Source organism: Uloborus diversus, chromosome 8 (genome assembly GCF_026930045.1).
Source record: "Uloborus diversus isolate 005 chromosome 8, Udiv.v.3.1, whole genome shotgun sequence".
Taxonomy (NCBI): Eukaryota; Metazoa; Arthropoda; class Arachnida; order Araneae; family Uloboridae; genus Uloborus; species Uloborus diversus.
In genome coordinates, this window is record NC_072738.1 from 129,885,301 (window position 1) to 129,909,574 (window position 24,274).

The window sequence follows — 24,274 nt, forward strand, 5'->3', positions numbered from 1 at the left end:
TCATGCCAAAAAATTAAAATTTTGAAAATCATTTTTTTATTGAAAATTTTTTAAAATTTTTAGTTTGTTAATTTTTTTTAGTTGTTGAATATAAATTTAGATTTTTTATATATTTTTTTCTAAAATGCTTGAAGTCTTAATGTATAATGTGAAAATTTTCAAAAACTTTTTATCTTTAGTTGTTGAGAAATAATTTTTTTTGCAAACAGCTGCTGTTCATTCTCATAGAACTGTAAATGACAACTAACGCAAAATCTCAAAACTTTGAAGTTCCAAAAAGTAAAAACTATTTTTAATAGAGAAGAAATACTTTAGGAGGTTACTTAGGACTATGAAAAATAGAAGTATACAAAGTTTCATTGGAACCTGAGATGGTGGGTGTTCGGGTGTGGTTGAACTAACATGGAATGACATTATTTTAGTATCCATTGAATTGTTTAAAAAGTTTTTTAAATTTTTTTAATATGAATTTTAAGAAAAATGTTTCTTGTAAAAACTAATTTTTGAAACTTTATTTATTTTAGGACTCATAAAAATTTCAGCTGGTCTGAATTTGGAATTACTTGCACCAAGGAAGAAAATAACTGCTCTTCTTATTGGAAATCATTCTGCAGGGAAAAGTTCTTTCATCAATTGGTAAGTATTTAAAAAAATAATTGAAAAATCAAATTTTTAAGAAAAGACAGATACAGAAAAATACCCTAAAAACATTTGTGCATTTTATTCGTTCATTGTATTATTTTCTCAAGTCATGAAATAAGAACATAATCTGAATTAATGTTTAAAGCATTCAGTTTTTCGATGACATGCATGCCATCATCCCATTTTGAAGAAATTCTGGAAACAGAGTTAAGTACCATTGCTTCGGTCACTCATCTGGTCTGTGCTAATTCTACATTAGCTACCACTTTGTTTGGCCCTCTTGGCTTCCATAAGAGGTTTTCCATCTCCAGCTCAGTCACTTTCCTATGCCGGGCTGATGAGTGCTAATAAGCACAAAACTGCAGTCCTCCACTGGAAATGATTGAACTGGCGGTGTATTTCATGTATTTCTGCTTTAGCCCTGGCTAAGGGGCGGTAATTTGCTGAATAATTCTTGTTTAGTCATTTGACACGTTGAAATTGAAACTATCTAAAAAAACATTGTGTAGAACCGCAGTTCTCAACTTGAAGGGGGGGGGGTGCATAAGGGCATTACAGGGAAGCATAAAGGCATTAAAATGTTACTCAATTTTGTGGTCACGTGCAGGGGGTTGGCTTTCTGCCAGCAGGCGGGCAAAAACGAAAGAAAACAGGGAGTTACTGATTATCATTTGCTACCTAATATTCTTCGTCCTAAGTGCTTGGGATGAGATAATCATTTGCTCAAAAGATAGTGACAGAGTTTTACTTGTCAATATTAACGTAGATTTTGTACGTAATATGAAACGCAAAACAAAGTAGCTTCATTTCCTGAAGTCAAGTTAGGTGTACCAGTTTAAAGAAAATATGCAATACATGAAAGTCTTGTTAATCTTGCTTGTTTCTGAATTATAATTCCTGTTAGTTCTGCTGGACTAGATAAAATCTTCTCTATTTTAAATGGTGATAATATTGTAAATCAATTGCGCTTTGGTTAGCATTTAATTAGAGATGGAAAATGCTTAATGTGCATAGGATATGACAGGAGTCTATTAAACTCCAATTCTGGTGCAGAATTTGGGTGTCTGTGAGATTTCGGGTTAATAAACTTAAAATTTTATCATGTATGGTACTATTGTGTGCAAACTGGCCCACCTTTTAACATGCTTTTATGTTTTAGGTATATTGAAGAGCATATATTGAAAACTGGAGTAGCCATTGAAACTCAGGGATTTACATTCATTACAAGTGGAAGAAAAAGAGAAACTTTGACTGTGAGTTTTTTTTTTTTTTTTTGCATGCTCTTGAAAGGCTCTTTTTTGTTCTTTGTCTTAGGTACAATCTTTCTTTTCATTTTTCGGAATTACAGTAAAACTTGTTAAAAGAGCCAAAAGATCTTTTCATCTTATGAGAAGGGTTGTATCTTACCCATATTTCATAGATTTTCGAGTAATAATGCACTTGAAGCTGATGCACATTGTTAATAACATGATTTAGCTATTTTTTATTTAACCCATTGCTAACATTTAATTAATCTAGAAAATTTGGATTCAAAATTTAAAAAAAAAAAGATTTTTGTTTATTAAAATATGATGTAGACACATTACCACATCCTTGGATGTCTAGTAAATCATCAATGTCTTTTAATGATTCAAAAGAATGGATATGTGTAAACTACGCTTGTTAGGAGTAATACTTCTTAAAAGCAGACTTTTGGATTATTTCCTAAACCTATAAAAATGTTAAGAGAATTAAAGGTAATTATGTTTAAAGCATTTGTATGAACTGCACATCCATATTATTTTGATCTTTATTTCTGCCATTAATGCTATAAATATGTAATTAATAGTTTGATGTGATAAGTTACTTCAATCTAAGGTAGTCATTTGTTCAAAACCGTGAACAAACTTACTGATTTCTTTTATATTTGATTTCTATTACGCATGTCATTTAAAGAAATGTGATGTTTTTGTTAGTGTCAGAGATCTCTCTGAAATAGCAAAACAACAAAGATTAAATAGAGCATGTGAAAGAAAACAAAAACACGATATACTCGTGACTTAAAAGTGAGGAGGAAAACATTTTAAATACTTATAACTTGGCTTGTTGTGAACCACTGCAGTAATGGGAATGAGAACAAAAAGAGTTATTAATGTTGAAACCGAAATGCTCTTCTTCAAAATATCTCAAACTCATTTCTGCAGATACTATCGTTTACCTGCCCAAAAGCAGAATAAGCTGCCTAATACTGTTTCAATCAAGACTTAAGTGTTCTTTTGCCTTAATACTAGGATATTCCCTATTAAGCTCTTTAGCTTGACGCTGCCCATCCAAGTTATGCCAGTCATGATATTCTTTTTGCCTAAAACGATCAAAAACTAATCTACAGATTGCACATACAGGTAATTTTGTATCTTATTTTATTACTGGAGCCCATTTAAATTTTACGATTACTCTTATGTCCAATTAGCCCTTGGCCTACTTTTTTGGATTTTAATCTACGCTGCAGACTGCTGAAGAAAATTTTGCTGTCAGTGTCTGGGCAGTATGTTCAGTGATAGTACTTTGAAATTTAAGCTATTGTTATACGCTTAAAACTTTTTATGTTATTTTTATTGTATGTTTTTCTCTATTCTGTTTTTCTATTTTTTTGCTTTTTAGCTTAATATTTTCTTTAAAAATACAACAACGCTTTCATTTTTCTTTTCAGGGAAATGCAACTTTACATTTGTACCCCCATTTCAAACCACTTTGTGAAATTAAAGGTAATTATGTTTAAAGCATTTATGTGAACTGCACATCTATATCATTTTTTATTTTTATTTCTGCCATTAATGCTATAAATATGTAATTAATAGTTTCAGATGCGATAAGTTACTTCAATCTAATGCAGTCATTTGTTCAAAACCATCATTTGGTTTTCTCTTACTGATTTCTTTTATATTTGATTTCTATTACGCATGTTATTTTCAAATTTACACACAATATGCAATGACATAATTCATATAACATTGATTTGTATAAATTGCCTATGTAACTGTGTTTAATACTACTATGTTTTTTGTACAACATGTATGTGGGATTTATTTTCCTCTAAAGTTCTATATTTAGGTGGTACTTTCTAATTTGATTTGTAATGTAAAATGAATGCTGTGTAACATTTCCTTTCAGATTAGGAATTTTCCTTGCAGCGTTTGGATGCCTATTCTGGTTTTTGAGTCATGGGAAATTTTCTGCTCAGCATTTGGATACCAATCTTGATTTTGGAGTCATGCAGGTGGAGCAGTCCATCATCGGGCTGCTAGCTGAATTTAAATGCCAGCTGCCCAGTGAAGGGCTGTTCTTTCTGCTGTCTTTCTTCTCAAGGACAGTTATTTTAGTGCTTTGTATGGTGCTTTTCAAGTATTTCTCAAAATGTACAAGACAAATCTCCATCTCTTATTATCTTAGAACTGGCGGATAAAAAATTCATGATGCACACATATAGCTCATTATTGTTGTCATTTCATTTTTAAATTTAAAACATTTTCATTTTTAAGTTAATTTACTTTTATAAGTATATGAATTATAAAGATTGAAAAATTATGAAATAATGACATGAGCATGCTGTCTTTTATTAAGTAACTCAAATACCCATTTAAATACAGCCATCTTGTTATAAATTGTGTATTGTTTTCTGCTTTTCATGCTGTATACTCGTACCAAATTGTCGATTGTAATCCTATTGTAATTGCAAAGAAAATTGATGTAATCTTGGTTCAACGAATGTAATTGCCAATATATTACATCGTATTTATTTCTGTGATGTTTTGCTTTTAATTTCAGGCCTTATTGATTATATTAGCACAGAGATATCAACATCAAAGCAAAAGAAATTCAGTTTGGTGACATTCATTGATACACCTGGTCTAGTTGATGGTGAGATGAATTATCCTTTTGATGTTGATAAAGCCATCAAATTTTTAGGTAAAAATAGCTTTTGTATTTTAGTATTTTAAACCATTTTTGGTTTCACAAGAGCTTTATAAATGTTGTAATCAATAAAGAATTACAAGCATCTTTAGATGGAAAACATGTTCTGTTGTAAAATGTGATACTTTTCCCCCCTTCAAATTTTTTTGTTACACCATCTATGCAATGAAATGTACAATTGAAACATTGAATTAGGAATAATATGAATCCTATTAAATAACATTCTACTTAAAGTTTACAAGGAATTTAGTGCAATAGTGCAATCAACAAGATACAAAGCTGGGGGGGGGGGTATCTAGGCATTTTTATCCAATCTTTTTAACTTAGCGCCAAAGAAATAAATAGCTGCATATTTTGATACAAGTTTGTATTGTCTTACTAAAGATCTTCCGAGACTCCTATCTGGTTAGTCATTGTGATAGAAACAGGGGACCCTCAGGGGTGATGTTTACTAAAGTAATTACTGTAAAAATTCTTTTGGGAGATACAGTAAAACCTGTAAAGTTGACCACCTTTGTAAGTTGACCACCTGTCTATGTTGACCACTTTTGTCAGGAACGAAATTTGTCCTATCTTGTATAATGAAGGAAAACCTCTGTAACTTGACCACCTTTCTATCTTGACCACCTGTCTATCTTGACCACTAATGTACCCCAAATTTGGTTTGGAGTATTGTAAAAAACCTTTGTAAGTTGACCACTTGGTTTATTTTTAAAACTTAATTTAGCAAGTTATTTTATTTTGTTATTATTTTTTTATAGCTTTCCAAGAATATTTTTACGCCAGACCAGCATTTTACCAACGAAATAAAACAGCAGCATAATTAAACCTCCTTGTAAGTTTAACCACATTAGAAAACTACTAAGAACCCTTTTATTCTCCAAATTTGTTTTTATTTCGTTGTTCTATTTGAGATCACCCTTTGTACTCTCTGTTGAATGAAAACACGTGTCAGTAGAAAAGTACAAAGTATTTTTTTTCAGTTGCAATATTTTGTGGCAACACTGGAATTGTACTATAGTTTAAGTTACTTGCATTGCAGTATTTCTGGTGCAAGGGATTAAGAAATAGAACATTTTCATTTTCAACTGCCTTTTAAAACTATGAGAGTCCAGCTTGTTGCTCTTTGTGTCATAGTTTTACATAAAATGGCTTCAAAAAGAAAGTTAGTTAAACTTGAGATTGATAAAAAGTATGAAACATTAAAATTAATTGAAGAGGGAGAAATCCAGAGAAAATTAGCTGACACGTATGAAATTTCCAAAACTAGTGTCTAATAAGTGTGCCAAACTTCAATAAGGAGTTATTTTGTTCAAAAGTAGAACATCATGGTTATAAATGTATTAAATGTATGTGAGAAAAAAAAATAGGCGAAAAATTTGTTATTTTTGATTAGCTATGAATTTTTAGGAACTATAAATATCAAATAACTTTTTTAAACAATGATTTTTTTTTAAATCAATTTACTGAAATTTTAAATTTACATGACACATTATCGGTCATTCTGAGAAAATAACCTCTAAAAATATTTGAATAATATTTTAAATTATTGTTTCAAAGTAATGTTAAACAATGAAAGTGAGTTGATTGGAAAGAGTAAGTGTCAATTAGTCAAAAAATGAATACATGGTGCAAGAAATGACAAAAGAAAAAAGAAAAATCATTACCCCCTTTATAAGTTGACCACCTGTCTAAGTTGACCACCAAAGTACTGTACCGCAAGTGGTCAACTTACACAGGTTTCACTGTACCTAGTTCCAATGTTGTGAGTTTTACCATAGGTAAAACCTGTATGGTTGATTACCTGTGTAAGTCAGCTTATTTTGTCAGGTACACATACACACACAAAATGAGTCCTAGATCACATATAACAACCTTTATAAGTTGCCCAATTGTCTGAAGTTAACCACTAAAGTGCTGTACTACTAGTGGTCAATTTATGCAGGTTTCACTGTAGCTGATTGTGAGAAAGTATTAAAGTGTTAAAATGATATTAAACAAGCGAAAAAAAATTAAATCTGTTTAAATGATGTTAATGCATCATTTGCTGCTGACTAAAGAAAAAAATTCCCCTACCCTTCTTTTTAGCCTACTTTCCCATTAAAAGTCAGAGAGAGAAGAAAAAAGCATGAAAGAAGGCTTTAATGCATCTTAAAAATATCGCAAAAAATGAAAAAACGGTCAAAAATAAATATATCGAAAAATAAAAAATTGGAAAGCAAGGTACTGAGATGGGGGAAAATGTCTGTCTCCACAGCTCCTCTTTATAAAAAGAACATGAAATTAATTTGTTTTCTTTATGCATGTTGTACATAAAAATTGATATAAGTGCACATTAAACTTATTATACAGTTAGTTATCATTGGAATGAAGTAGTTTTTTTATCTTCAGAACCTAAACCCTATTTTAACATTATTATTAGGTTCCAATTTACGCGGTTTCGATTTACGCGTCATTTCTGTGGAACGTAACCCCCTCGTAAAACGAGGGTTTACTGTATTATGTTTTAGTAGGATAAGGAGTTATGTCACACAATAAATTCTCACCTCTGTTACCTAAACACAAAATGCCATTCCTCATTAACAAATGGCAGTAATGGCATCAAATTTTATTTTCCATGACACATGGGAGCCCTCTTGTTTATTTTCAGTCATGAAGAAGTTGTGAGTTTTTGTCGAAAAACAGGAAGTGGTTATTGTTACTGCTCACCTCCGTGAACTTGATTTTCAGGGATGTAAATTAATGTAAAAATAAAGGTGAACATGTTTTCATTTGCTTAACATATGCATATTATAGCAAAGAAGAAAAAAATATTTCCCTGAAAAATATATCCATTAGGCCTATATTAATAGAAAATTCCTCACCTCCATGACAGACCTTATCAATGTCATTATCTGAGGTGAAAATAAATGATAGAGGGGAAATACATCAATCTTAGGCATTCTACCAAAATTATAAACTGCCAGTATATTCTCAAAATTACTAAATAAAGTCAGACCCCGATTTAAGGAAATCTCGGACCAAAACTTTTATACGTTAAATCAGGGTTATTCGTAATATCGGGGTGTGAAATTTTTAAAAAAAAAAGCACTTACCTTATCTAACCCCTAATAAGCAACTGCACAAAAAATCCATAATTAGAAAGTTTACTTTTTATTCAGCATTTCACGACTTATTATGACGCAAGTTAATTTGAAATTTTAAACTACTGAGGAAAAAAAACGTTTGGACAATCTCCTTGATACTTGACTCGGAATAGTTCTCTTTCAACTTTATGGAGAGAAGAAAATACTGTGTCCTTTGCAGCCTGCTGCATGAGATATGTTTTTAGTTTCCAGGCCATGTAAAGCATTTGAAAAAGTTACATTTAATGAGAGTTTCACTATCGCTTTCAGCATCAGAATCACTCTTGTTTGATTGCAACCTTGCCCTCGCCCCTCAAAAATTACGGATTCCAAGAAAAGTGTTTTTCTGCTTTGGACAATACAAATAAAACATTTGGAAAACAATCCAGTATTTCTAAACTCAAATAAACAAAAAAAATTTTTTGGTTGTTAAAATAATTTGTTATTTCGGGGTTTATTATTCGGTAGATAGGGGTTTTTGCCTTCATTTTAGCCGGAGAAAAAAGAAAAATTCGCTAAATCCCAAAATTTGTTAAATAGAGGTTCGTTAAATCAGGTTTCGACTAATGATTTGAACTAAAAGTATAACTACTAATTAAGCCGTTCTTTAATTAATAAGGCTTAGTATTAGAATCCCACTAATCATTAAAATAGCTCATTCTTTGCACAATTGACAAAATTACTTATTCATATTAAATTGGCCATAATTTTTAAACATTAAAAGTTTTTTTTTCTTTTTTTTTCCGAGAACAAGACATTTTTTTAATTTTTAATTATGAGTAAAATAATTGGAACTTAACTGGGCCATTGTTTATGGTTCTTTTAATAGGTAACACTTTCATGTAAGAATGAAAACAAAAGGTTTCGAAATTGAAAAATATTTGTGTTCAAAAGTTATTTTTTCTGGGGAATGACCAATATGCACAAACATTTTTTTTTTTTTTTTTTGACAATGAAAATTATCTTTTTAAGTTGACATTTTATTGGTTTTATTTATTTTTGAAAGAACGTTAATTTAATTTTTTTTTGACAACAGTATAAAAACAATTTTTTTTGTTGATGTATTGTATTTGTTTTAATGAACTTATTAATTTTTATTCTTTTTTTTTCTTTTTGAAGGATGTTAAATATTTTCTTTAATGAAAAAAAATATATAGTAGCTGCTTTGTTTAAAAGGTGCTGTTACTTTGTTCGTTCATTTAATTTTTACGCTTCTAATTCTCCAGATGAGCGAGGCATATTATAGAAATCAGGTTTAAATATTAAAAAAATATGTTTGAAATAATTTGTGATTTTAATTAACTTTGAGGACATTGTTCAGATACTACAAAGTCGATATCGGTATACGGGAAAGTAGACTCGTTTAGTTTTGGACGGAATTTCTTGTTTAAAAAAAATCTGATTTTCGCTCCAAATTTCAGAACTTCAAGTTGGTCCCGTACTGCGTTTTCCGAAGAAAAAATGAAACTTTAATTCCATATATAAAATGCCATGAGTGCCTACCTTAATCAAGTTATTTAAGACTTATTAGAATAGTATGTAACAATAATTTTTGAAAAATAATAATTTTTAAATAAACCTTGTCAAATAAAAAGGTTTTGACAAGAATTTGGTGAAAATTTTAAAGAGCATTTAAATTATTACTTTAAACCAATATTAAAAAGTTTACAGTTTTAATTCCCATGATTGAAATATAAAGTCTTATTTATGATTAAAACTGTTACATTGCCTTCAATATAAGGTTTTTTTTTTCTCGTATTTTTCTATTTTTTATTTATGAATATAAGTTGTATTGAAAAGTGCTTTAGCAATTTTCATTGTTCTTTTTTGTGCATACAAGTTCAGTGTTTTAATTTAATTTCCACCAGTCATTTATTCAATTGTTTATTTACTTGACATCAACCAATAACTTTCCCATTTCCCACCTTTTTTTTAAAATGAGTTTCTAAAAACCATTGAAAATATGAATCAATTTTCCTTCAGTCAATTTAGTCTTTGCAATAATACATAGCTCAGTATCTTACAGTTTTCATCAAATTTATTTGTATCCATGTTTTGATAGTAAATATAATACTTTGAACTATGATATTTTTCTTTAATTGACTTTTTCCTTTTCTTGTCCAATTATTATATATATATATTTTTTCAACAGGGAATATCTCAGATCTTATTTTTGTATTTTTTGATCCTATTGGGCAAGCTTTACGCAAGAGGACTCTGAATGTTGTTGAATCTCTTAGTGCTAAGCATGGAGATAAAATAAAATTATTTCTAAGTAAAGCAGATGAAGCTGGAAATGAAACAGATAGACAGGTTAGTGGAAGTTATTTAATTTTTGCTGGTAACACTTAAATCAAATAACTCACTTAAATAATATACTTATGATTTGGTGTCTCCTAACGGCATAGTTAGAGTAGAAGGCTCTGTGCTGAGAGCTTTGGTTTGAATCCTCGCCTGTGTGTAGACAGTGGCGCTCACAAGGGGAGGGTCCAGACCCCTCCCATCCCCCATTGACTTTTTTTAATTGACTATAATCCTATGTATGTAGTACATAAAATAATTCTAAGCAGAGATGACAATAATTTCAGATTTAATAAATGGAAAAATAAAATTATTTTACTCTCTTTCGTCCCCTGCAAAATCAAACTGTATATAAACATGGATTGTTCTATAATGATTTTGCTATGCTGTTTTTATTTTTAATTATAAGAAAAGTAAATAAATTCATTCTTGTACTTTCTAGTATTTTAATTGAGTATTTGTTTTAAGTAACGTTAAATAATTATTCAATCATTTTTTTTCAATGAGTTTTATTTCCGACAATCTGTAAAATCAAAAGAATGTAATTAGATGTGTGTTAGAGTAGATGAGACAGGTGGACCTTCGATCCTGGACCTCCCCCCCCCCCCGAAACCTTTCTGTGTGCGCCACTGTGTTTACATATTATTGATGAGCATTCAGCTTTCTCCAATCACTCCCTATTGGTTTGGATCATGGATCATACCTAAAGCTGTATAAACCTCAGCAATCCGCTGGAGCTTTTCAAAATTAGCCTTTTAATTCAAATTAAAGTGCACAAGATGGTTGCTTGGGTTACTAACAAAGAGCAAAGTATACATAATTCCTACAATTATGTTCCTTATAATTATTTCTCACTATTAAGGTCCTAAAAAGTGCTTAGCACAGCAGACCCTCATTTTAAGCGGAGATTATGTTCCAAAAAAAAAAAAATGCTGCTCAAATTAAGACCTAATATTAGTGCTAACATAAGGGGTTAAGTTTCATTTAATTTCCAGATGAAATTTGAAATGTTAAGCAGTAAGTTACTTATTATTCACTAATATTATCCTCATATGAAGATCATTGAATACAAACCTTCAATTGAGGCAGTGAGAAGCAAAGGCATGCAAGTGCCAAAATTAAAAGTTTGGAGATAACTATACAAATGGTAGGTGAACCTCTATTCTGTCTTGAGGCAAGAGATAGTACTAGTAGCCCTGGTAGGTACTTGTCATACAGCATAAAAAAAATTTCAATGAAAGCCTACCTAAGAAGTCATCTTTATATGCGTTTTACTCAAAACTTGAAAATGTCCACTTACATCCCTTTGCTTCTTGCTGCCCCAATTATAGTTGAAACTTTATATAAAACAAAAACATTTTCCCTATTTTAGAAAGTATTGATGCAGATTGTTCAAGAACTGTGCAAAAGGCCAGGATTAAACAGAGCAGGATTTGACCTCTCTACTATATATATACCCAATCCCAACAAGGTTTGAATTTTTTTCCTGAATTTTATCTTTATAATGCATTTTAGTTTACCAAAGCTGTCTAATGCTGTAACATATATTTGTATGTATTGTGTATAAAAGTATGAATTTTTGCTTTTAATTTTAATACTAATTTTGTGCTGTTAAATGTTCTTACAGCCTGTTCGATGTGTAAATCAGATAGAAGAAGTATGTAAAGAAATTGAAAAAACAATTAATAGGACTGTCCAAAACACTCTTAACACTTTAGAATCTGATTGTACAAAAATAGAAAATGCTATTGAGGATAAACTAAAATATAATGAGTAAGTTATAAAACAATTCTTATTGTTCTCAACTTATATCATTTTGTTATATAAAATCTGATATATATAAGGTTCATTCAAAGGAAACTATATGCGTCTAACTTCGCACTAGACGTTAGACGGTGCCACGTAATTGCAAGTATGGAGACACCATATATTGGTAGAGAGACTGACGCATGCACAACATTTCATGTTGTACGGTGACAGTCTGGTTCATGGGTGCAAGACCTTCCGTCTCAGGACGGATTTCCAGCTTGGACAAAATTTCCGAGACAGAGGTCGGGACGGAAAGAAATTCAAATACTTTCTTTCAGTTTTTACTTAAAAAAGAAAAATTTAGTGTTTGACTTTACACGCATAAATGAAAATTATGTGCGTTCTTAAAATGTCTTAGAGTTGAATCTGAATCACCGATTGAGAATGATTGCTGATGCGATGAAATGTTTACGCCACAGCAAAGGGCGTCCACATACCAGGTAACACGGGAACTATCAGGGATTTTGAAGATTTTAATAAAAATGGGAATTTTCAAAAGAATCGGTGGGGGGGGGGGATTTCAAGCTGGGGTTTGAAACATCAATGGGTAACCGTTCCTGCATTTTTGACAAAAACTTGAAGAATAACTAAATTCCAATGTCATTTAATCTAACACTCGCTAGAATGGAAATATAGGGGGGGGGAGTTGGAGAGAGAAAGGAAACGAGAAAGTAACGGCAACACGAGTTTGCGAAAAAAAGTTGCTCTTGCAATAAGTTCACAAATTAACCCCCGATACGGAGGTCTTAAAACGTTCATTCTTGGACAATCGAAGAGGGGAGGGGGGGCTACTCAAGGGCTCCAGTATCAAAGATCGAAAAACTGAATTGAAGGCCATTTTTGAAGATAGGAGTGGTTCAGAATTTCTCCTCTGCAAACTCTTAAAAATTTAAAAGTCAAGAATGATTAGGCCGTCTTTAATGATGTAAAAGTGGGGAGTGGAAGTTTAAAAAAAATTGAAAACTGGAGCCTTAAAAACACTAATTTAGGCAATCTTTGATCACTTTATGAGAGATGGTTTTGGTGTTCTAACATGAAAATGTTGCAGCTAATGTATTAAAAACTATTTGAAGCTTTACTTAAATGGGACTTAAGAGAAAGGGAATTTAGGGCCCTCTCCCAAAAAGTATTTGTAATTGAAGTCGTAAAACTTTTAGGCTGTCTTTGGCAATGTCAAGAGGGGGGGGGGTGAGGCTTTCTTCAGGTGAAATTCCGAAACTAGAGTGTTAAAAGCGCAACTTTAGACCGTATTGGCGTTCGGGGTCCCCGTTCCCCGAAAAATATTCAAAGCTGAAGTATTCAGAACTCAGCTTTAGGTAATGTTTGGAGGACTGAAGAACAGGGAATTCAAAGGCTTTTGGTAAATTTTAGAACTTAAATTCTCAAAACTTCGGTGATGAAAAGGGGGAACCGCAAATTTAAGTCAAATGTAGGGAATTTAGGGGGAGGTGTTCAGGGGGGGGGCTTCTCCCTCCACCGAAATTTATTCCATGCTGAGCTATTGAAGTGCTATTTTGGCTATTTTTGAGTGAGTTAAGAGTTAAAGAATTTATAAGGGTCTTTCTCAAAACATTTAAGAAATTGAAATCTTAAAACTTTCGGTTGTCTTTGGCGATGTGGGGAAGGGAGTTGCTCTTTCAATAGCAAAATAAATCTTAAACACAAACTTACACTACCTTTAGTAAACGCAATGAAGGGGGAGGGGGTATTCCGCCGCCCGGCCTGAAATATTTCCATTTCTGAAATTTTAACTTTGCACTATCTTTGAATGAATTAAGGGGGGAACGGTGTAAGAAGCTTATTTCAAAAAGTTTCCGAAATTAAAGTATTAAAACTTTTAGGCGGTCATAAATCATGTTTATAGGTAAGGGGGGTACTATTCCTAGAAAACAATTTTAGAAACTGAAGCCTTAAAAATTAAATTTAGAACATTTGTGGTGAACTCAAAGGAAGGAGTTCGGGAGTTCTCTTCCGAAAATTTTTTGATGCTGAATTATTTATAACGCCAGTTTCAGCTATATTTGAGTGCCTTAAGAGGCTGATGAAGACTGTATGGGGGAATGGTGCCAGTTCATTATCATTAGTCGCCCATACTCTTCCCCCACATTTCCTTCTTTTCTGGTTTGTTGGCTTGGGTAGACTTTCCGATCAAAACTGATTTATGTTGCAAAAGTTAAAATCTTATGTCCCAAGCGATTTTATATCGCTGCAATAAAAATGTTTACGATCGGCAAAAAAACTAATGGCGGGGAGCTGCGAACATTTTTACCCCTGACGTTATCCAACATCATCTCATATTGCGTTTTTTCGACTTCAATTTCGAAATATTGCCGAAGGAGGGTTCCTGAACTCCATCCCTTCGATAATGCATTTAAAAAGTGTATAAACGTTTTGAAAGATGGAGTACAATTTTTTTTAAAGCTTCAATTTCGGGGAGAGCCCAAAGCACCCCCCCCCCCTTCCTTCGTCTTTCTCTAATATTTTTGAAGGTCGTCCAATATTGTGGTTTTGGAACTATCAGTTTGAAATAATCAATGTAAGAGTTTCTGAACCTCTCCTTTCCCTGAACTCTACCATAATGGCCTAACATTGCATTTTTTGGACTTCAATTTAAAAAAAAATTCTGGGAGACAGCCCAATGACCGCCTGTTATTGACGGTTTTCAGATTTTTGGAAATATGATATCAAAACACTTATATATTACAATTTAAAGGCTTAAAATTTTAATTAAACATAGATTCCATAACTGGCATTGTTGAACAACAACATTTATACACATAAATTTTTCCTTAAGCACGCATGCAGGGGGGGGGGGGCTGAAAATATTTTGCGTCTTGAACACATCAGCAAACTTGCACCTATGGTGTGGTTTAACGCAGAAGAGAAGGTGGTTACACAAGTTATCGTCCAATACGATACGGGTCCTTTTTTGACCACAAGGGCCCACTCGGGAGAGGGGCCCCACTGCTTGTCGAATTCCGGAAACAAGGAACCACCATCAATGTTAGCATTATCAAGCCACTTTAGACGAGCCATTAAGTCGAAACGGCCCGGCATGTTGTCCAAAGGTGTCCACAAACGACCAATGCGGTGAAGACGACATTGCAGTAGTTTCGGTGGAAAACACTGGAGCTGGAACATCCACTGTGCAGACCTTTCACTGCGTGACTTTCATGTTTTTAGACCTCTAAAACAAGCGATTCACAGATGATACATCGGATATCGTGGATATCACAATGGACGACGAAGTGTGTTACTGGGTTTACACACACACACACAGTCCTGGATTCTTTAGCAACCTACTAGCTACTTCAAAGATGGAATTGACCGCCTAGTGTTGCAGTGGGATAAATGTGCCGACAGTTTTGGCAATAATTTTTAAGTTAAAATCCTAACCGTTACTTTAGGCTAGTGGCCACGTTTCATTTGAATGCCCCTTATATATTTCATTTTTTTTATTTTAAAGCTTTTCATGTAATGTCTGTAACTTAGTGCTTAACTTTGAAAGTTGCCATTAAATATAGGTGACTCTATTTTCTTCAACAGTCATTAAAAATTTAATTACATTAGGTATTGTTTAGTGCATGATTATAAATTGTACTAATCTTAATTTTGCTACTAATCGGAATTTATAACTCAACCTATAGAACATAATTTTCATGTTTCTGAAAATTAAGCTGTCAAACAAATTCAATGTACATAAAGACAGACTATGTCGGTGCTTTCGAAACTTTTTATACTCAAGCGCATTCTTTTTCACAAAGAAATTGTTATGCTTCCTCCCCTTCAACTTTTATTTGTATATATAATTTTATGAATGCTATATCAATATTACAATTAATATTATGTGTTAGAAAAACAATACCAGATTTTCCATAAAATAGTTTTTATGCACCAAAATATACATTTGTTATTGTAATAGGATTATTTATTGTTAATTTTTTTACCTTTAACGAATCAGTTAAAATTACCAAAAAATACAACATTAGTAAAATATTAATACTGTGGAGTCTCCCTTTCATCTTGTCGAAATTTCTCGCTGCAAAAAAAGTTTGTATATGACTTTTTGACAAACATAAACAATTATTTTAGATACTTGTAGACACCTCTCAATCTGCTAGAATTCATCCCCAAGAATATTTCAACATTTTCTAGATGACAAGCTGAATTTATACCATATTTCTAAAAATTCTGAATTATTCAATATAAAATTCTGTTATGATACACACATCAATAATAGTAGAGTGGATAGGGTAATAATAAATATAACTAATAAATGTAGATGATGATAGTTGGTGATGTACAGCTAAAGAGATCAACACCAGTGTTCTGCTGCATATCGAGGATCTCCACTTTTTCTTTTATTGTCAGAAACTTTCATCAAGCTAACTAATTCAATTTTTTCAGATTTCTTTATCATTAATATTCATAGAAATGCTTCATGATGCTAATTTGATACCTGTTTTTTATAAACCGTGTCTTCTGAAAACAAGTTTTGTTTCAATTCCAAAGTTAGCTAACAATATATCAAAATGAGAAGAAATATTAATAGTCTATGACTAACAAAAATTATTTGTTGGGAATTGTTTTCATTTTCTATTTCCAAACAGACTTGTCAGAAATACCACTGCAATTTTTATAAAGGAACAGATCCTCTATTACAGCCGTTCTCAAACTTTTTGCGCTTGCATGTATTTGACCGAGTTATTGTGGACATTCTAATTCAAAACATAATGGACAAAACTTGGCATTCATGCACAGTTTCAGTAGTTTTGGCACCAATCTCTTCAGATGGTCCACTCGAACGATCGCTGCTGAGTTTCAAACAGAGTTACAGAAGGGATCATATAAAAATTGGTGCTCATATGCACCTCAATGGGAGAGGCGCTGGTAGAGTTTCACTACCAACCCATTTGTGGATTCTTTGGCACCGCTTGCTCAAGAGAAGGAGGAGCATTAAGTGCTTCTGTCGTCATGTAGGTCTGATCTTCTTTTTTATGATTCTGCCCCTGTGCATTATCAAAACTAGAACTGCGGCCAAGCCACTTAATTTATCCGAATTGGTGACCATATTATATAAATTTAAAATTCCTCAAAGACAAAAAAAAAAAAAAAATGCAACAACCTAGTTGATATAACACGTAAAGTTCAACTCCGAATTTTGGTGAATGCTATAGCACGTAAACATCGATTGCTTTAGAAGAAAGTTTCCTGATCCGTTCCTCCAGACCAGGAGGCAAGCAATGCCAGACACAACCCATAGAAGTATTGATTTAGAATAGAAACCTGGAAGACTTAGCATTAGCCAAATTAGCTCTCGTCGTTTTAGACCCTTTTGTCACAAAACTGGTGCCTTTCAAATAAGGTCTTTCTAATAATGAAATTATATCTGTCTTTCCAAGAAATTAAAATAATAGGAAGAGTGAGCTGTATACTCATTGTATTACTGATAATGGCTGTAGATTCTGGCTTTATGTCCATGGGTGCCCATATGCAAAGTTGCAGGGGGGGCTCAAATATTTTCCCTGTGGTTTAGCTGGGTATTTTCCCCGTAGAAAACAATTTCAGGACAGATTAGAGTCATTAAAATTAGACATTTTTAATAACTTATTCATTAAAAGGGGTGGAGAAGAAGTATTTTTACATTCGTGCAAAGAAAAGAGTACTAAAAGCAAGGAAGTTCTAATTTGAAAGAGGGGGCTCGAGCCCCCCCCCCCTTGCCTCCCTATATGGGCGCCTTTGTTTATGTCAAAAAGTTGAGTACGTACAACAAGAGCGCAGAATCCATTTTAGAATTGAATTTGTTTTCTGTGTAGGCTGAAAAGCTTATACTATTGCATTGATAAGTTGTATGTGCCGAAGCTGTGTTAAGATATGAAGTTTTGAGCTTTCTTAGCCAATAACTATCATTCCTTTTCAACACCAACCCAAAATTCATTGAGTAAAACATAATCAAACAAGTTTTTAAAGAAGATAATTTCTGTACTTCAATTAATGATTCATACTGTGGCATAAACAGCATAATTTGGTAAATGAATTTTCACACGTAGATTCAGAGTCGTTATCAGCGAGTGAGAAGTATTCCACATGTATTTTATAAGGTCTCCCGAATGAACAAGAATGCTTTTTTAAATACCACGAAATAGTTGCAATGCATTTTTTTTCTTCAGATAGTTTTCTTGAAACACTTCACTTTAGAAAGAAAAAATATTCTGCTATGTTTCCTCTAAGACAGAGCAGTGGTGTTCTCATAGGGTATATACTCCATAGACACTGTATACTCTCAAACATTTTTTAAGACATATAGGGTTTACTCTCAAGCTATAAAAATTTTCATATTATGACACATTATGTATATGATGGCATATACATATTGTGCATAACTGATTACTGGGAGTATACCCTCAGAAAAATCAATGGGAACATCAATGAGGTAGAGAAAACAAAAACTTAGCCTTTTTTTTCTGTGTTATTTTGTCTCTCACAACAAAAGAGGTCTTCTTGAATGAAAATAGCAGCTTAGTTCAGTGTGCCAAGAATGTCGGCAAGATAGATTATATCAATCGACGTTCTTCATGCAAAATATTGAAAACTGCAAGAAAGATGTGTCTTTTGCCTCAGCTAAAATACCTTCAGTTCATCCCCAAGTTTATACAATCTTTCAAAAGCGTTTGCTTTGTCTAGTCAGTATTTTGTACCAAAAATAGTGATTTGTGATAATTTCCCATGTCTTTATGAATCCTGCTCGATGGTGTCGAATAAATGTAACCAGACTTGAAAATAATTTCTACTTCTGAAGCTTTATCAAGAAATTTCTTTAAATCAGAAAACGTTTTTTTTTTTTTTTTTAAATGCTGGCATGGCAAAGACACTATGACGCCTACTATTTCAATTTGGAGCAGCATTCTTTATCCTTGAAAGTTTTATTTTTCTGAAATTACTGTGGAAAATAAAATGCAACGGCTAACTAGTGGCGGAACCCAAGGGTTCCTCAGAACACACTTTGGGAATTGTTGCTCTATAAAAATTGCAGATGCAAAAGCAAACCCATCATACTAGCATTCATGTGCATAAAAAATTTTACTGCCTAAAATTTTTCTTTCATTTATTTTTATGCTAAGATTTTATAAACTTGAGTAGTTTCAAAAGAATAATTAAAAACTTTTGAACAGACCCCTGGTTACTTTAGGCATTTATATTAACTTCTTTGCAAAACTTTTGGAAAACATTAGCAACTGGGTCAAGTGCGGGAGAAACTATGTCATAAATACAAACCTGGTTAGTAACTACCTTTATAATTGGTTTTTCTCCCACGTTTAGTTTCTGCTCATAGAGCAACTTTCTGTTCGTAATAATTAAGTTATTTTTTCTTTAATTCTTACAGATATACCCCAATATGTTTCAAAATTTGATCATTTTAGGCTTGTTAACAGGTTGAATGCACCTTCAGCATCATTAATAACAGGAAATAATATTATGGAAAGAAACATTATGTTGCAATCTAATAAGTTTTATGTACTCTGAAATTTATTATTATTTATGGAAAGAAATTATAGAAATATATTAATCTTTCTCCTTTTTTTTTCGTACAGGAGAAGTAAAACTGAAAATATAAGGTCTGGTGGCAAAGGACTTGTAATAGGTTTAGTAGGTTTGTCTTTGCAAATTTTCTTAGTTCTGGGAATTCTCATCAGTAGTGCATCAGTTCAGTTCCTTCACAATACAATTGGCACCACCCTCACAGAAGCTTTACAACTGTATTTTGTAAGTAGTTATGCATCTTTGACATTATGTTAGTAATTAACTGATTTTTGGAGGAAAGGATCTGTAAGTACTTTGTAGAAAAAGAGAATGGAATTGTTTCCAAAATTTTAAAAATATTTTTTTTTTCTGAAAGAGCATGCTTAAAAACATAGGATCTGACATTTTTTGATAAATTTGTTTGTTTCATATTTAAAAAAAATTACTTAAATCTGAGAACTTTCATTCAGGGTTCGTACGCTCCTTCAAAACTCCTCCAATACTCCTTCATTCAGGAAATTTTTTTGAAGGGCCCTTCAAACTCCTTCATTTTTGTTTTAACTCCTTCAAAACTCCTTCTTTTTTAGTTCAAGACTGCATAATCTACGACAATAATTTGAAATATTTCAATCGACAACTTAACTTCATCACACGGACGATTGTATAAGGGCAATTTTAATGTGATTTGGTGTATTTATTTGTTTCATAAACATGTGATTTGTAAATTGATCATAGAAGTCATAAAACCTGAAGGTGAAAATATTATTAGATAACTAAGAAGTTTCCCAAGTGAAGTAAAACATGCTTTAAATGGTGCTTGGCTATTTTTTCAAGTTTTATGATTATTGTTTTTCCTCACCTCGCTCTCAGCAGCAGAAGTCAGGTTGTCTAATTATTTAAATATTTATAAATACATACTTTGATGTACTATATTAAGTGAATGTGTTAAAAAAACAACTGTTTTGTAAATCGCAGATATATTATAAAATGGGTCATCCACAAGGGATGTCGTGCCTTGAGGGGGAAACAAGTTGATGAAATTGTGATAAGGGGAAGAGAGAGGGTGACATCACACAGTTATTGTAACAATATGTTTTAAAAATCCGACATGTGACAAGAGGAGGAGTTAGGTGAAGTGTCACACTTTGTGACAAGGGGGGAAGGGGGTAAAATATGTTGAAGAAAAGTGCAACATCTTTAAATGACAGCCCATTAGTACTCCTTCAAAATCTCATTTTACTCCTTCAAAACTCCTTCATTTTATTTCTGAAATTGAGTACGAACCCTGTCATTGTTTACGGCTTCTGCCGATGACATCACAAATGATGAAATGCCATTCAGTGTTGCCATTCACAGTGCAAAATATTTAATTTGCATCTTTACTCATGTGTATAGGCAACGATATGGTTGGTAGCAAGCGTAGAGCGCAATTTTAATTCTCTGCTTGATTATCATAACGTGGAAACGTAGTAGAAAGATGTGGCAAAGTGCATCATTTGTGACATCACCTGGACCACGCCTTGTTTGAAAAATTGGACATTTTAAAAAATTAATTTTTAAAAAAACCGTAGGGGGAAAATGAAAGTATTTTCTGGGTCCATGTTTTTTTTTTTTTTTTGCTCATTCTATCTTTCAATGATTAAAATTAGTACTTTTGACTGAAGGAAACCATCCCATTATTTAACAAACTATTTTTGAGTATTCTCCCCCTTTTTTGTGAAAAGACTTATTTTTATGTACGAAATTCTGGGTCCGCAAAACAAATCCAATTACTGCCTGGGGCAACCTATGGTTAATTACATTTATAACACCAACTAGTCCCATATCCAGCATTGCATGAGCTGTCTCCTTGATAGGGAAAAGTGAAACTTAATAAATTTAACTCAATTTATGATGTTTTAAAGAATGCTAATGTACGTTATATGACCAGACTTTTTTTTAAAATGAAACTCCTGCGATATTCTTGCCTCAGAGTAACAGTAAGATATCTGATCCCAGAAACAACCCTAAGATATCTTACTGTTGCTCTGAGGCGAGGAACTATACCTTATAAAAATGATGTGCAAGTTTTATCATTTTTTTAAAGGAAAGTTTTACATAAAATTCAATTAATGCTTTTAGTTTGAAACTATCAGAGTAATTTCTAATAGTTCCATTAAAAAAAGCTTTTTAGAACTCCCAAAAATTAATATATGTATTAATTTGCATCAGTTGGGTTAAATCCTTAAAAATTAGAATTATTCGTTCGATCATACGTCATTTTCATTATGCATCGTTTTATGTTTAAAAAACATGTAAACGTGTAATAATGTAATGCGTAAACATGTAAACTTTAAAGGACATGTAAATGTTGCTTTACTGTTAGTACAAATAAACAAGCATAACTTTAATTTCTTGAGTTGAGTGAAAGTGAGAATCTGATATTGGAATGTTGTATTTTAATTATCTCAAAATGCACTAAATGTCCAAAAAAAATGTCACAGTCGAATTTTAAACGTTCCAATTTTGGAAGAATGTGATTCGATGAGTATTACAGATATTTGCATTTTATCTTTGCTCGATGCAAGCTTGAAATCGGTAGTTGTGTCCGAGGAAGTGATGTAACACAGTTCAAAAAGGGGCAAATTGTTGGCCTGTACCAAAGTGGGACAAAATGCAAAGACATAGTTGAAATTAGTGGTATAGGATTGCGAATAGTTCAACGCATTATTAAAAGGTGGAAAGATGGCGGAGAAGCTACCTGTTCATGACATCTTTGTGGTCGTAAATCCATTCTAGATGAATGTGACTGGCGTTCTCTGAAGCGATTAGTGAAGAAAAATCGACTATTCAACTCACAACACTCTTCAACGAGGGAAGTAAAACAATTTCCAAGCACACAATGCAACGAGAACTTCAAAAATTGGAACTAAGAAGCTGTGTTGCAATAAGGAAGCCACTTGTGAGGGCCATTAATCAAAGACAGAGACTGCAATTGGCAAAAGATCATAAAAGTTGGACTGTTAGTGATTGAGAAAAGGTCATGTGGTCCGATGAGTCAAGATTTACGCTCTTTCAAAATGACGGATGCGTCAGGGTTCGAAGAGAGTCATACAAAGCAATGGAACCTACATGTCTCGTTCCCACTGTGCACTCTTTCGGAGGTAGTGTAATGATCTGGGGTTGTTTCTGTTCATCTGGACTAGGCTCAGTTGTATCATGCACCAACCAAATGGAAGTCTGCATAGTATCTTAACATCTTGGATGGTCATATAGTGCCATCTATGTACTTTTATTTTCCTGACTGTAGTGGTGTATTCCAAGACAATAACGCCAGAGTACACGGGGCTACAATTGTTAAATCTTGGTTCGATGAGCACGATGTATCATTTCAACACATGATTTGGCCACCAAAGTCCAGACCTACATCCAATCGAGAATCTGTGGGATGTACTCGAAAAGGATTTATCACACACACCACACTTCCTTCATCTATTGAACGTTTAGGAGACCTCTTGATGGAATTGTGTGCCAAAATAAAAACGGATACTCTACAAAAGCTCACTGAAGCAATGCCACAGTGTATGAAAGCTGTAATATGCGCAAAAGGTGGTCAAACCAAATATTAAGGCATGTGACTTTTTTTGGACACATAGTGTATTTTATGAATACCTTATTAGCATATTTTTAAAGCTTGATGTTTTCATTTCAGAAACCATTCTTTGTTCTTTGGTCATTTATTCCAGAAGATAGCCAAGTGTTTGTTGTTATTTTTATACTGATTCTTTCTGCCCTTCTTCTAGTGTTGGCAAGTTTTCATATCAGGTGATTTGAACATTTGATAAGTGTCCTTAACAAGTTGTCAGTTATTCCATTTTTCTAATATGCTTCAAGTTTATATTTTGTTTGTTATTTTTAGATGGAAACCTACTCTAACTAGGAAACAAAAACAAATTCTTTTGGAAAAGAAAGAATATGTTCAAAATGTCATAAAGAACAGAAAAGTGAGTGAACAATTCTATGTTATGTTAGTACAACAATATTGGGGTACAATATATTGATCACAAATTGGGGGGGGGGAGGAAATTGATGCTGCATGGTTTTAATGAGAGTACTGATGTGACACTTAATACCTTACTGTCTGTGGTTTAGGAACATATCCTAATAACTTACATATTAAATACTGCTTCGTTATAGAGAATAGTTTTATTGCTTTTTAAAAAAAAATGTTTTTAAAAAAAAATTAGTGCCAAAGAAAGCAAAGACGTTCAACAGTTTTCAAGACTACTTCAGAAACATTCGTTCCAATTGTCATCATTCAGTGTCACTTATGCTGGGTTGCTGTTTCTTAATTGATTTACACCCATTTAGTAGTTTTACAATTCACACATTCACTTACTGTCAGTTTTGAAAAACCTAATGGCAGAACAAGTCAAAATACAGGGAGTGTCTCCTTTCCCCCCAAAAAAGGAAAACTACCCTCCACTCAAGAAATTCAATGGTTCAATGGAATTCAATTCCCTGTAAAATATATGCAAAAAAATTATTTTGCATGAAATGCAATATAACTTAGATTTAACCATACCCCCTTTAACCATTTCATCAATTTGATGTTACATTTCACTGGTCCGAAATTAAATGCATTGAGTGTCTATGTTCCTCGATTCAAAGATATCCTTGGTTTAACAATAACTTTTTATAGTCTCTTGACAAGCGTAAAATCAGGGTTATACTGTAATTAATGTTGTTCCAGAATAGATTTTTACTAATTAAATTTGTTAACAAATCTTTTTTTTCTCTCTCATTTTTTTAGAAGCAGCTATATGATGAATATTTACGGCAGAGTGTTGCAGAGCATGAACTGTGATACCAAATTTTATGAAGTTTTTCTGTGTAAATTTGTTTTAGAATTAGTTTTTTACTTATAAAATTGTAATAGAATCTGG

The 24,274-nt window shown here is 32.5% G+C and overlaps 1 protein-coding gene across 1 annotated transcript; it reads left to right on the forward strand.

Moving 5' to 3' along the window:
- Window positions 1–517: 517 nt before the first annotated feature.
- LOC129228592 (uncharacterized) lies at window positions 518–24,269 on the forward strand (the record flags this gene model as incomplete). The annotated part of the gene is made up of 11 exons (XM_054863275.1): window positions 518–636; window positions 1,802–1,895; window positions 3,332–3,386; window positions 4,447–4,587; window positions 9,871–10,031; window positions 11,392–11,490; window positions 11,647–11,792; window positions 19,421–19,592; window positions 23,041–23,153; window positions 23,248–23,332; window positions 24,142–24,269. Coding segments are annotated over 11 exons (1,239 nt in total), but the record flags the coding sequence as incomplete, so codon positions are not given.
- Window positions 24,270–24,274: the final 5 nt, after the last annotated feature.